General features: G+C 48.5%; 2 protein-coding genes across 2 annotated transcripts in view; one reads left to right on the forward strand and one right to left on the reverse strand.

Annotated features, from left to right (window-relative positions):
- Window positions 1–8,785, reverse strand: part of ABCC6 (ATP binding cassette subfamily C member 6) — a gene marked incomplete at both ends in the record, with an annotated part of 62,624 nt that extends 53,839 nt beyond the window's left edge. Inside the window, 6 exons of the mRNA XM_079719696.1 lie at window positions 1,567–1,628; window positions 2,858–2,983; window positions 5,850–5,978; window positions 6,132–6,257; window positions 7,700–7,882; window positions 8,750–8,785. Coding sequence (XP_079575822.1) covers window positions 1,567–1,628; window positions 2,858–2,983; window positions 5,850–5,978; window positions 6,132–6,257; window positions 7,700–7,882; window positions 8,750–8,785 — 662 coding nt within the window. The remainder of the gene's footprint in view (window positions 1–1,566; window positions 1,629–2,857; window positions 2,984–5,849; window positions 5,979–6,131; window positions 6,258–7,699; window positions 7,883–8,749) is intronic.
- Window positions 8,786–11,620: 2,835 nt separating this feature from the next.
- Window positions 11,621–12,319, forward strand: part of LOC307063813 (BOS complex subunit NOMO1) — a gene marked incomplete at its 5' end in the record, with an annotated part of 52,797 nt that continues 52,098 nt past the window's right edge. The window contains one exon of the mRNA XM_079720125.1: window positions 11,621–11,785. Within this exon, the coding sequence (XP_079576251.1) occupies window positions 11,621–11,785 (165 nt within the window). The remainder of the gene's footprint in view (window positions 11,786–12,319) is intronic.

A 12,319-nucleotide genomic window follows, 5' to 3' on the forward strand; every position in this document is an offset into this window, starting at 1 on the left:
ACTGTTCTCACACTAGGAGCTGCTTCAAGGATGCAGTAGTTAAGTGTTATACCATCTGGACGGTGTATGTGTCTGAACCCTGTTAAGGCCTCTCTGTAAACTGTTGAGACTCTGGTGGGCAGGTGCGGAGATCTACTCATATTGCAGCACTCAAGGCAAGCCTCATATGTAAGTTCTCTTGCTTGTTAACCCTGCCTCCTACCAGTCTGGAGTGGCTGCCTCTTTCTTCCGTCTCTCCAAGCCTACCGTCTATTGGGGCCAGTTTTCAAACCAACACGCACACACAAGAAATTAACGACTGCAGACTTCCACAGCAGGAGTGTTCTTATCTTTTTAGGTCTCTTTCATGTTTCTCGAGACACCAAGGAGAAGGTCTTGTTTGGAGCTGGTCTTGAGCTCCTCTTTGAGACTTTCCAGTTCCCTTTTCGAATGCAGAGCAAACTCAGGCAAGCAACAGTTTGGATCCAGAAATCATTCACAATACTTGGTTTTCACTAAAGTTATTTTTGGTGTTCTACATGGCAAGGGATTCTAGATTTTTCTGATTTTGGTAGCGATAGAAAGTTTCCTTTTTAAAAGGTTATTAAAGTAGAAAAAGTGAGTTGATTTAAAGAAAATTCATTAAGTAAATAGAGTATGAGTGATACTCCAATAAGGCAAAAAGCTTGAAGAATGGTCCATAAGTGCCTACATTTGGGAAACAGAGATGTTTAGCAGATTTCTATGCTCTTTTCACCAATTCCACACCCTCAGAGTATTCTATTCTTCATTTATTTAACAACCACTTTATATAATACTCATTATGGGCCAGATCCTGTTCTAAGTGTTTCACAAACCTTATCTCATTTAATCCTCAGAACCCTATGAGGTAGATGCTATTACGATCCTCATTCTACAAGTGCAGAGACTGAGGCACAGAGAGGTTAAGTAGCTTGCCCAAGGTCACACAGCCAGGAAGTGGTGGGGCTGGGATTCAAATCTGGGTGCGACTGTGATCTGACTGTGGTGTGGTCAGGAGAGGGACCAGTAGGTGGGTGCATCCTCAGTACCTGGTGTGCTGACCCTGGGGAAACATCTGTCTTCTCCACCAGCCTGGGAGCCTCTAGTGAGTAAAGAATTGGTGTTTTACGTCCTCATCCTTGGTGCTTAGCACATAATAGGTACTTATTAAATGTTGGTGGAATGACTAGATAGATAGAGATATGATTTTATTGAGTGCCTTCCATGTACAAACACTAAGCACTTTACATTTAATGAAGGTAGTGCTGTTCCCATTTTACAGAGGGGAAAACTGAGACTCAGAATGCTTGTGATATGGCCAGCTAAGGGACAGAGCCAGGATTCAAACTCAGATCTCACCCCAGTGACTGAGTGGGAATGGGATGTGGATGGTGGACACACTAAAATCTGAGAAGGAAGCATGGAGTCTGGTCTGGAGAAAGCCTGGATGACCTTGGTAGGCTTCGGAGGAAACCTCCTGGGGGAAAAGCTGTGATGACAAATAAGAGGAGCAAATGAAGGTGGGTGCGAGCACCACCCCAGCCCCTTCTCTGCTACTTTACTTACCCAGAAACCCACCAGAACATGGCCTTGGAGGGGAAGGAGGCCCCAGCCTTTGGACATGGATTCTGCAAAGACAAATAATTTAGAAGGGGGAGGACTTGGTCTCATAATCCATGGCCAGTATGTGGTAAGGAGAACCAAGGGCAGGAAGACAGGATGAACTGACCATGAGCTTAATACTGAAAGCACAGACTGAGATGTCCTGCCTACTTATCTACAGTAGATACCAAAGGGCATGGTGCTTCCTAGCAGGCAAGGCAAAAAGGGATTCGGCCACAGAACTGAAAGTGCCTACAAGGTAAGAACGAACAGTTGCTCAGAACAACTTTAGTAATACTGAGACCAAGAAGTTCTCAAAGCAAGGACCATGCATGACACAGACAAGAATGTCCTCAACAATATCCTTCAGTGAATGTGGAAAGGAGGTGAAGAGGAAGTGAGATTTTACCAGCAGCTCCAGGAAGACTGCACAGATTATAATCTTCACCAATAGGGCATGAGAGTGCCCATTTTACCACATCTTTGCTATCGCAGCTTGTTATCAATTTTTAATTTTTTTTCTGCTACTCTCATTGGAAAAAGTCCTATTACAGTTTTAACTTAATTATTCAAATCGTTGAGCATCCTTTTAGATGATTTCTCAGCTCAGCTGTCTTTTTCTCAGAGAATTCTTTCCTGATTTCACAGACTTATTCAGTGTTACCTGTTGTAAACTCTCAAGGACCATGGACTTCTCCTGCAGAGCATTTCTATTGGGCAAGTCACTTTAATCTTGAATCTTTACAACCAGTCCCAGTTGCAATTTTCCACACGTTTGTGTAATTGTGTGATTAACGTCTAGTTCCCCTACTTGGGTGTTAGCTGCATGAGGACAGAGACATCGCTTGTTCACCACAGATCCTCAGTACTGAGCTGGGGCATAGAGCGTGTTGGCAAACTGCAGCACCCAGGCCAAATCCAGCCCACTGCCTGTCTCTTTATTGGAACACAGCCATGCTCCTTTGTTGACATAGTGTCTGTGTCTGCTTTTGTGCTATGAAAGCAGGCTTGAGTAGTTGCCATACAGACACTATATGGCCCACAAAGCCTAAAATATTTTCTATCTTGGACAGAAAGAGTTGGCCAGCCCATGGAATAGAGTAGACATGTAATATGCTTTTGGCTGAATGAATAAAAAAATTAAAGGCCTGTGCTCTAGTTTAACTTCCTTCCATCACTTGGTGGGGGGGGCTGAGATGGAACAGAAGAGGAACAGGGACAAGCAAGGCACTGGGTTGGAGATGTGGTGACTTACAGGCTGCGGGGGCCTTTTAGGGAAGAAGGGGGGTTGATCAGCGAAGCAAGACAGCACAAACTCTGCCATGACCAGAGACAAGTACAGGTAGGTTGACAGGTGGCGGAAGGGGTCACTCCGGAAATCCTGTGGGAGAGAAAGCAGAAGACCCACTGAGTCTGGGCTCTTGAGGAACAGAGATTGGGGAGGGTGTGGGGAAGGGAGGAAGGGGTGGAGGCTGAACAGGGTTTCTGATGCTGGGAGCAGTGCCCAGGCAGGGGGCCAGAGCGCCAGTTTTGAAAGTCAGAACCCCCAGCGTTCCTGGCCTTCTGAAAACACCTGGCTTATGCATATTCTGTCCATACAAATGGCAGGTGGGGTGTTTGCCCTTAGCCAGGTGACAACTGGCTTTAGGCACCACGATATAAGTTGAAGGGACACTTTGCCTTTCTCCTTGTGCAATAAAGGACCCCCTTCCCCTCCCCCCACAATCTCCAGTCCCACTCCCTTGTGGCTAGTGTTCTCTGGTTTAAGAAGGGAGCTGGTTTCATGGAGCATTTACTCTGCCTCGGGCACATGCTGGAGTCTTTACATGCACTGTTTCATCAAGTTCCTCCCGACCCTGACCCCAGCTGGGGTTTACCTGCTCTGTGTTACTCGTTGGGAAACCAAAGCTCAGGGGAGTGATAGCACCTTGATCAAGGCCACACAGATGATCTGATCCAGATCATGAGCTTTTGCTGCTGTGCCATGACTGCTTTTGCATCCCTTGCCCCTTCTGGCCAGAGGACCCTAATTTTTCCCCCTGTGCTCAGGTATGGGGTTTATGCAGAACTGGCTCCATCCCAGGGGGTGGGCAGGTGATGGAGGCCTGACTAATGAGTACCATCTAGTCCCCTGGCTACTGATGGAACGTAAGTCTGGAGCAATTGGGGCTCTTCTTGCCATCCCTCTGGAAAATGAAGCAGAGCCAAGGGACAGAGAGAAATGGAGATCTGGTGGTGTTATCTAAATGTCTGGACCCTCTATGCCTGGAAGGTCCCACGTCTATGAGCTAATAGGTTCCCTTGGACTTTTTTCCTTAAGCTAGTGTGAGTTGAGTTTTTGTGGCTTAAAACAAGAGCCCTAGCTTCAAATCACAATTTTTCTACTAAATTTTTATACTTCTTTGTTTTTATTTTTGTTTTTTGGGGGCAGATAGTAGACAGTTTGATATTCCAACTACATTGTTCCCCATAGTGTCATTTTTACTATCGTTTCTACTGGAAAGTTTGTTCTGAATTTGGGTGAGATGGACTTGGCTCTGCAGACCTGAGCTGCATGACCTTGAGGAAGTCACTCACTTCTCTCAGCCTTAGTCTCCTCATCTTTAAAACAGGACGATTAGAATCTTCACTGGATTCCTGATGTCAAGTGCTTGCCACAGGGCCTGGCACATGGAGCTCCAGAGCATAGGTGGTCCCAATAGTATTATTTCTATGCTGTGTTCCAAACAGCTAACTGATAAGTCAACTGTGGGAACCCATCCTTTCATAAATCAGTGGCTGGCCTGTGGAATTTTCCAATTAGTTACAAAAATTGCTTTGTAAAGAAATCTGTCCTTAAGGACAGAAGGTGTTTCTCTGTCTTCTGCTTTTACGAGCAGGACAGGGTAACCATTTGGCTCTTGAAATGATGACCAGCAGCCTCTGATTGGTTTCCTTATCTGACGTCTTGGGTGAGTGTGCCAGCTATTCAAGGGGGTGTCAACTGGGGAGATTTTGCCCCCAGGGGACATTTGCCATTGTCTGTAGATACAGGTTACCATAATGAGATGGTACTACTGGCACCTAGTGGGTGGAGGCCAGGGATGCTGTGCAACATCCTACAGTGCACAGGACACCTCCCCCCGCCGCCCCCACCCAAAGCAGTATTACGTAAAGGGTGCTAAGGTTGAGAAACCCTTGTTGAGGTTATATATTTTTCTCTGTGCAGATCATGCCCCCTAACATGGAAACGCTGCCTCCCAGGTAGGGAAACAAATATGGGTGAGTGTGCAAAATGAGTGTGTAAATATGGATGCATGGGAGCACGGGTGAGGGTGAGAATAGGTGAGAATGAGGGGAAACGTGCAGGTACATGGAGTCAGAGTGAGTGCAGGTGTGTGCTGGAGGAGGCCATCCAGAGGACGTGACCGCTGGCTGACCTGTGAGCTGGACCCAGCAATTGGAGGCTCCTCACCCCTCCCCTGTCCTTGAAATGTGCATTGTGGCCACACTGTTCCTGCACTAGGAACTACTTCAAGGATGAAGCCTTCCTTGAAAGAGCAATGTGTTGATGAGACCCTCTGGACAGTACATGTGACTGAACCCTGTTAAATCTTCTATAAACTGTTAAGATTCTGGCAGGTGGGTGCAGAGATCAACTTCTCTTGCATCACCCAAGACAAGCCTCGTAGGTAAGTTCCCTTGCTCGTTAAAATCGTCACCTACTGACCTGCAGCGGCTGCCTCTTTCTTTGGTCTCTCCTGGCCCTCCGTGTATGGGGCCGGTTTCTAATTTCACCCGGGAACCTCTGAGGTTTCAAACCAATAGTGTTTCAGTGCCTACGCAGTGTGTGTGAGTGTGTGCATGTGGGATATTTGTGCCTGAGACCTGTAGGAGCTTGAAGGCATAGCCACACCTGGGTGGCAGTAAGTGTGAGTGGACGTGTGCAGGCGAGTGTGTGTGTGCGTTTGTGTGTGATGTTTCAGAGTCTGTGGTTGTGTGATGCGTGAATGGGTTCATACAAGTGTGTGCAAGTGAAGTGTGTGACTTGAGTGTGTAAGACAATGGGAATTTGTGTTGCTAAATAGGTATGGGATGATGGGAACTTCGATGTGAAATGTGTTTGTGTGTCACTTGAGTTTAAGCACTTGTGGTGTGTGTCTCTCTGTGTAGAGAGTAAGCCATGGGTGGAAAGGCGAGGAGGAAGGATGGGACCCAAGGCCTGAAACTGCCCTACTGGTTCCCAGGTGGCCCAGGCCCCCACTTACCCCTTGTGAGGCCTGCTGGGCGGTGCTGGTGGCTGGGAAGAGAAAGCAGAGCAGCCAGTACCCAAAGAGCACCCCGGACGCCTGGACCCCCTTCTTCCTCTCAGCGTGGATCAGGAACACAGCGAAGCTCTGGACCAGAGAGTCAGGTGGGAGGTGGACAGAGGCAGGGAAGGGTGGGGGAAGAGAGGGTAGGGAAGGAGCCCCGCTCTGCCCCATGCCCTCCACCAGGGCAGGAAAAGCAGCACCTAGGGACAAGCCATTAGGTCTGGGGATGTCATTTACCATTGTGGTGAGCCACACGGTGGGGTGTATGAGGAACTCTAGGGCCTGGGGTGTTCCCTGCTGGATTCTCCAAAGAGTCACAGACACGTTGGAGGTGCACAGGATTATGAGGGCGAAGCCAAGCACCTGGGGTAACAAATTTGGATAAGGTTGGTGTGGGGGGGGAGAAAGATGGCGGCCAACTGGACAGTGACCCCACGTCCAATTGGACAGTGGCTCTGGATGGGGCACTGTAACGTACCAATGTGATCATTGAACAGTGCTGACATGAAAGAAAAAGTTGTGAGGGGTGATGCAGCTCAATCTTGACCTGTAACTGTCATATAAATAATGCACCACAAGAGCCCAAGCCAACTCGGTGGCTTCCAAAATGCCAGCGGTGCTCCCACAGTGCACGGGAGGATGCTTTAGGGATGAAGGAACAGCATGAAATGAAATTTACTCTCTAGGTGAAAAAGTTATACCCTCTTTAAGTCTCTTTCCCTCCCTACTATTAAATCAAGGAGGAACTCTCCGTTGGGACTGGTATGTCTCCAGGCCTGCTCTAAGATGCGTTAGTCTCTCTTTTGAACAGGAGAAATCAAGAAAGTGGGCAGACCTGGGCACACTGGAGAAACTATTGAACATTTCAGTTAGTCTCAAGCAGGGGTCAAACTACCACCTGCAGGCTGAGTTTGGCCTCCTGCCTGTTTTTGTATCACCTCTGAGCTAAGAATGGATTTGACATTTTTCAATCATTGAACAAGACTTTAAAAAGTCTAATATGTCATGACATGTGAAAATTATATGAAATGCAAATTCTAGTGACTATAAATAAACTTTTATTGAAACACGGTCACATCTATTTGTTTACTGTTGTCTGTGGCTGCTTTCCTGCTGCAAGAGCAGAATTGAGTAGTGGGGACAGAGACCACATGATCCTCAAAGCCTCAGACATGTACTATCTGGCCCTTTAAGGAAGAGTGTGCCAACCCTGGATAGGTGGTCGGCAACAGGTCAAAAATTTACAAGATGGTATGGGAATAAATGAACCTTGGAGGGCATTCTTGTAGAAGTCTGGAGAACAGGAGGATGAGCAGAAAAGCTCACACTTGCAATGCCAGTGTTTTTCTAATACTGTCAAATAAATACATAACAATTTTATGAACTGTTCTTTAGTACTGCCAGTGGGGAAACACAAAAATCAATGCATAGCTGTTAAACATTTAAAAGGTTCAGCCTAGCATGGCCCTAGAATCACCTTGTGTATCCCAGGAGTGTACACTGCACACTTTGGGGAATGCTGGGCTGTGATGGCCATAAACTGGATGTGTGGGTGTCCGGGGGTGTGTTTGTGGATATATGGTTTTTATTATTACCAGATCTGTTTGGGAGAATCTATTCCACTGAGTTTCCCTCTGTAGCCTCTGGGGTATTGCTCTGTTTGATTAACAGGGTCCTTTCTTGTCCCCATGCTGTGTGCTCCTTGATAAAAGAAGTGTCTACTTTGGGGTCTCTGCCAGGTTCCAGCCTGTTTCCCCCGACCCCCTACCATTGTCTGGTTACAGGCTCCCAGGGGTAGTGGCTACCATTTTGGCCTTGAAGAGGCGGGACATCTGGAGGTAGCCCTTGTCATGGTGGTGGATGTAGAGGAGGTGGATGGGGCCAAGGACCCAGAGGTACATGGGGGGTACCCAGACCCCTGCCGTTTTCAGGAAGCACAGGCTCAGCAGGCGGGCAGCAGCATGCTGGGTCTCCGTCTGGTTCCAGACCTGAGGGAACACCAGGGTGACTCTTATGATGGTACAACGCAGGGGTCCCAAACTCACCTGCTAAGGGGGCCAGGCAACTCTTTGGACCCCTAACATTTACATGAAAATGTGCTAAGCACTCTTTAGAGTACTTCATAATCAACTTCTTTAGCCCTAACCCCAATCTTATGAAGTAGATGCAGTCATACTGATTTTGCAGATGAGGCAGCTGAGGCCCAGAGAGGTTGAGTAAGTTGGCTGATGTCACCCAGTTGGACAGTGGTGGTGCTGGGATCTGAACCAAGGCAGTCTGGTCCTAGAATCTAGGAGACCTGGGCTCTGATGAGTGTTAGGCACAGACTTATAACCACTATAGGAGGTAGGTATTACTGTCCCCATTTCATAGACCAGAAACTGAGGCACGGGGTTGGGGGGTGGGGGAACAGACTCCTTCAGGCCCACACAAGTAGGAAGTGGCAGAGCTGAGTCCATGCTGGCCTGTCTGAGCCCGAAGCTTGTTCTACTGGAGATCGCCATCTGTAATTCTTACCTCAGACCTTCTGCTGGCCTTTCCTTATCTGAGAAGTGTGAATATGAGTTTAGAAGAAGCTGCTTTAATTCTCCCCCTACTGCATCACTGCCACCCTCCCACTAGAACCCTTTGATGAGACAGGAACCAGAGAGGGGTGGGGGTGGGGGTCTTGTAAGCCCCTTTAACAGGGCTGGGTTCTTCGGGGGACCAGCTTGGTTAAGGCGGTCGCCCCGTCCTGCGGTTAGACTGGCAAGTCTCTTCCCCTCCCGGCCGGGAGTTTGGAGGTCTCTTCCCTCCCCTGCCCAAGAGATCTCTCGAACCCGAAAAGGAGAATGGGGCGGGATGGAGACACTCACCTCCGGGCCCGCGCAGGGCTCGCCAGGCGCGGCCATCGGGCGCCGTGCGTCCGTCACTCTGTCTGTCAGACTGTCGATGGGTCCCTGGACAGCTTCCTTGGCCGCGCTCCGCCGTGCAAGGGGCGGGGATTCGAGCGCCGGGATTGCGAGGCCCCGGGCAAGGTCCGGCCGCGCGGCGGGGGTGGGGCGCGAAGGGGTGAAAGGAGGCGAGGTGGAGGGGCGCTAAAGGAGGCCCCAGCAGGCAGCGGGGGAGGGCAACCCGGAGCCCCAGAAAGTGCAGCGGCATCCCCTTATGACCCCCCTTCCCCCTGGAACAAATGTCATCGCAAGCTTCCCGAATACTGTGGACCAAGAATTCCAGGAATTTATCCTGATAAGTGAACCCAACAGGTGTGCACATGTCCAACAACCGGCACGGGGGATGGGGGTACCGCCTGGTTAGTTAGAGCCGCAGTCTCCTCACCTGTGGGATGGACATTGTCTGCCTCTACGGTGGGGGGAAGATTTTAAGATGACTAACAAAGCGTCTAGCACAGTGCCAGGCACACAGTAAACGCGCAAGCGGAGTTAGCTCTTATTAGCATTAGTAGTATTATTTCATCCCTAGGTTACTAAGCTGTGGTTCAAAGCGCCATTCCAGAAATATATTTAATACGGAAATATGGTTGCTGAATGCTAAGTGAAAAAAAGAGATTATAATACAAAATAGCCTGTGATATGTTTTCAAAGGAAAAAAGTATATGCTTAAGTTGGGGAAAGTGGGGAAGGAAGTCAAGTCATTTACCTTCTTCTTCTGGGTCTTAAAGCAAGGTGTGTCCCCAGCCACGAGTTCTTTTGGGAGATGACTCTATGTAACATATATTCATAAATGAAAAGATGGAAATGCTCTAAAGCAGTGGTCATGGGAATCCTAATTTTTCTTTTTCCTTGCTTTCCCTTTTCTATTTTCTTTCCTTCTGCAATGAGCATGTATTCCTTTCAAGATAGGAAGGAAAGACTCAGCTTTTTCAGACCGACAAGCACAGGTGCTCAGTTTGAGTGAAGAATTCAAATCCTTTGCGCTCTCCATGCTGCCCTGTTACTTCTTGTCCTCTTTTTCCCGCCTCCGGCAGGCCTTCCACAGCATGGGTTCCCTGGCCTTTTCCCCTTTCCTTTTCTGAGTTTCTCCAGCCCTGGTCTGGGGCCTAGGCAGTATGCCTTCAGCTGTCCTCCTGCCTGGGAGTTCTGGAGGAGCAGGGACACAGAAACTCAAGGATCTGTCTTGAGGCTGAGTGTGGATGGTCTGCTGTTTACATTCAGATCACGTCTGTTTATTTGAGGTGGTTTTGGTGGAGGCTGATGGAAATTATGGGGAGGCTTGAGCCCCATCTCCCTGAAACCCCCACTCCAGTTGGCATTGCCACAGTCCTAGTGCTTTATTTCTTTGTATACCTGAAGATGAATTTGAGGGGAATGGTGAAAGTTTGAGGGAGAATGGTTAGGAAGGCAGGAAGAACACAGAGGAAGAGCCAAGAACAGAACTCGGGCATCCCAAAGCCTACTTTCCAGCTCTCTGAACAACACATGGCTGTGTGCCGAGCCCTAGATAAGTCCCTTTCCCTCTCTGGGCCTCAGTTTACCATTCTGTAAGATAAGAAGATTCCATAGGCCAGCATTTCCTAATCGATGGCTTTCACTCCCGTGGTGATTTGCTAAGACAAACCAGGGATTTATGTTAGGGACAGTAAAGGGCATCTGTTTCCATTGTAATGATAAATAATGAACCTCAGAAAATAAAACCATTATTTAAATAGTTTCTCTTTATAATTGAACAGATGAGAATCTCACTGTATTTGGAGTGAGAATGCAGAGTGAGAAGCAGAAATCTGATGTGCTCATGATTGAAATCCTCAGTGGGTGTATCGTTGCATTGTAGCCACTGTGAAGGTTTTGACGATTGTGTAGTTTAAAATCATTGTGATTCATAATTGTATTATAGTGCTTGAGTTTTAGCCACAATGGCAAATTTCAGTGGGAAATCTTTTCTTTTACCTCATCATTTAGAAACAAAGTATTAAAAACTATCAAAATAAAGCACTTGATGTTTTCAGGAGTAAAATGGAAGACTTTCAAATATCAGGTCAGAAAAGCAATTTTTGTCTATTTTGATGTGGTGACTTGTAGTTCATCTACACTATGTTATACACTCAGTCTTAGGACAAAATATAACGTGCTGGTTTTGGAACTTATTTGCAGACAAATCATGCATCGTCTCACAGAGCTAGTTCAAAGTAAATCAAACTGCATGCATCTCTTGCTTACTGGGGGAAAACCCTCAAAGTTTGTTTCTATACAAATGTCATTAGAGCTGGGATTAAATAAAATTTAAATACCTTTTAAATATTATGCTGAACTTAAATGACATGTTTTTCTTTAAAAAAAACGAATTCATCATTTATCACCAGTTGACACAAATCCCTAAAAGGGGTTTGAGATTATACTTGTGAAATTTACGGTCAAAAAGATTCGGGAAAGTTGTTGGATACTTCGATCAACAGTCCTTTCCAGTTTCAGTGCTACTGAATTCCAAAGTAGGGTTTAGCTATGTAGTTTATGACTGTACACACACACACCTTGCAACTGCACCTGCCTGACGGTGCGCGGAGTCCTCCAGGCCTCCAGAGGGCACAAGTGGTCTCGTTTTGTTGCTGAGCATGGGCCTTAATTCTTTTGCCTGGGGGAGTGGGCGTGCGGCCGGATCGCGCACGCGCGGCCGTGTCGGGGCGGGGACTGGGCTGTCAGCCGCCCGTGGAGGAGGAAGCTGCAGGCCGCGGGCGGTTTGAGGGGCGGGACCTGGAGGCCTGCGGAGGGTCTGGCAGTAGAGGCAGGACCATGCGGGAGCGCCGGGGCGTGGGGCCGCCGGGGTCGGTGGTGGTGGTCGCCACCGTGGTGCTGCTGCTGAGCGGCGTGGGGCCGGCGCGCGGCTCTGAGGACATCGTGGTGGGCTGCGGGGGCTTCGTCAAGTCGGACGTGGAGATCAACTACTCGCTCATCGAGGTGAGCGCCCGCCCCGCGGCCCGGAGCTCGCTGTGTGACCCCGGGCCAATCGCTCAACTTCTCTGAGCCGCGGTGGCCTCGCCTCTGACACCTAGCAGTTGCCACCAGCCCCCCACTCTGGGAGTCCTTTCCTTTTTAAAGGCGCCGCTCTCCGCGGGTCTCCAATATCTCCTCCCCAGTCGCGTTGGAGTGAGGGTTCTTATCTTGGGGTCAGCTACGGAGTGGGGGCGGGGGCGGGGCCCCGAAGGTATGTGCACATGGGTGTGAGGGACATTTTTGGTGACGATGATGGTGGTCTAAAACTTTTATTAGGTCACGCAAAACTAAGGATCCTGCAAATCAAGACTCCAGATTCTTCAAAACCTAAACTCCAGATCCCCAGAATCCAGGCCCCAGATCTCTTAAAACCCAGTCTCAGCAGGACCCAGACCCCTTAGGACTGATACCCCAGATGCTCAAACTCCCAGGAACACAGACCTCCTGAAACTGAGATTTCTGAAACCTATATTCCAGAACCTAGATACAGCAAGTCTT

The sequence above is a fragment of the Hyperoodon ampullatus genome (genome assembly GCF_949752795.1).
Source record: "Hyperoodon ampullatus genome assembly, chromosome: 14".
NCBI lineage: Eukaryota > Metazoa > Chordata > Mammalia > Artiodactyla > Ziphiidae > Hyperoodon > Hyperoodon ampullatus.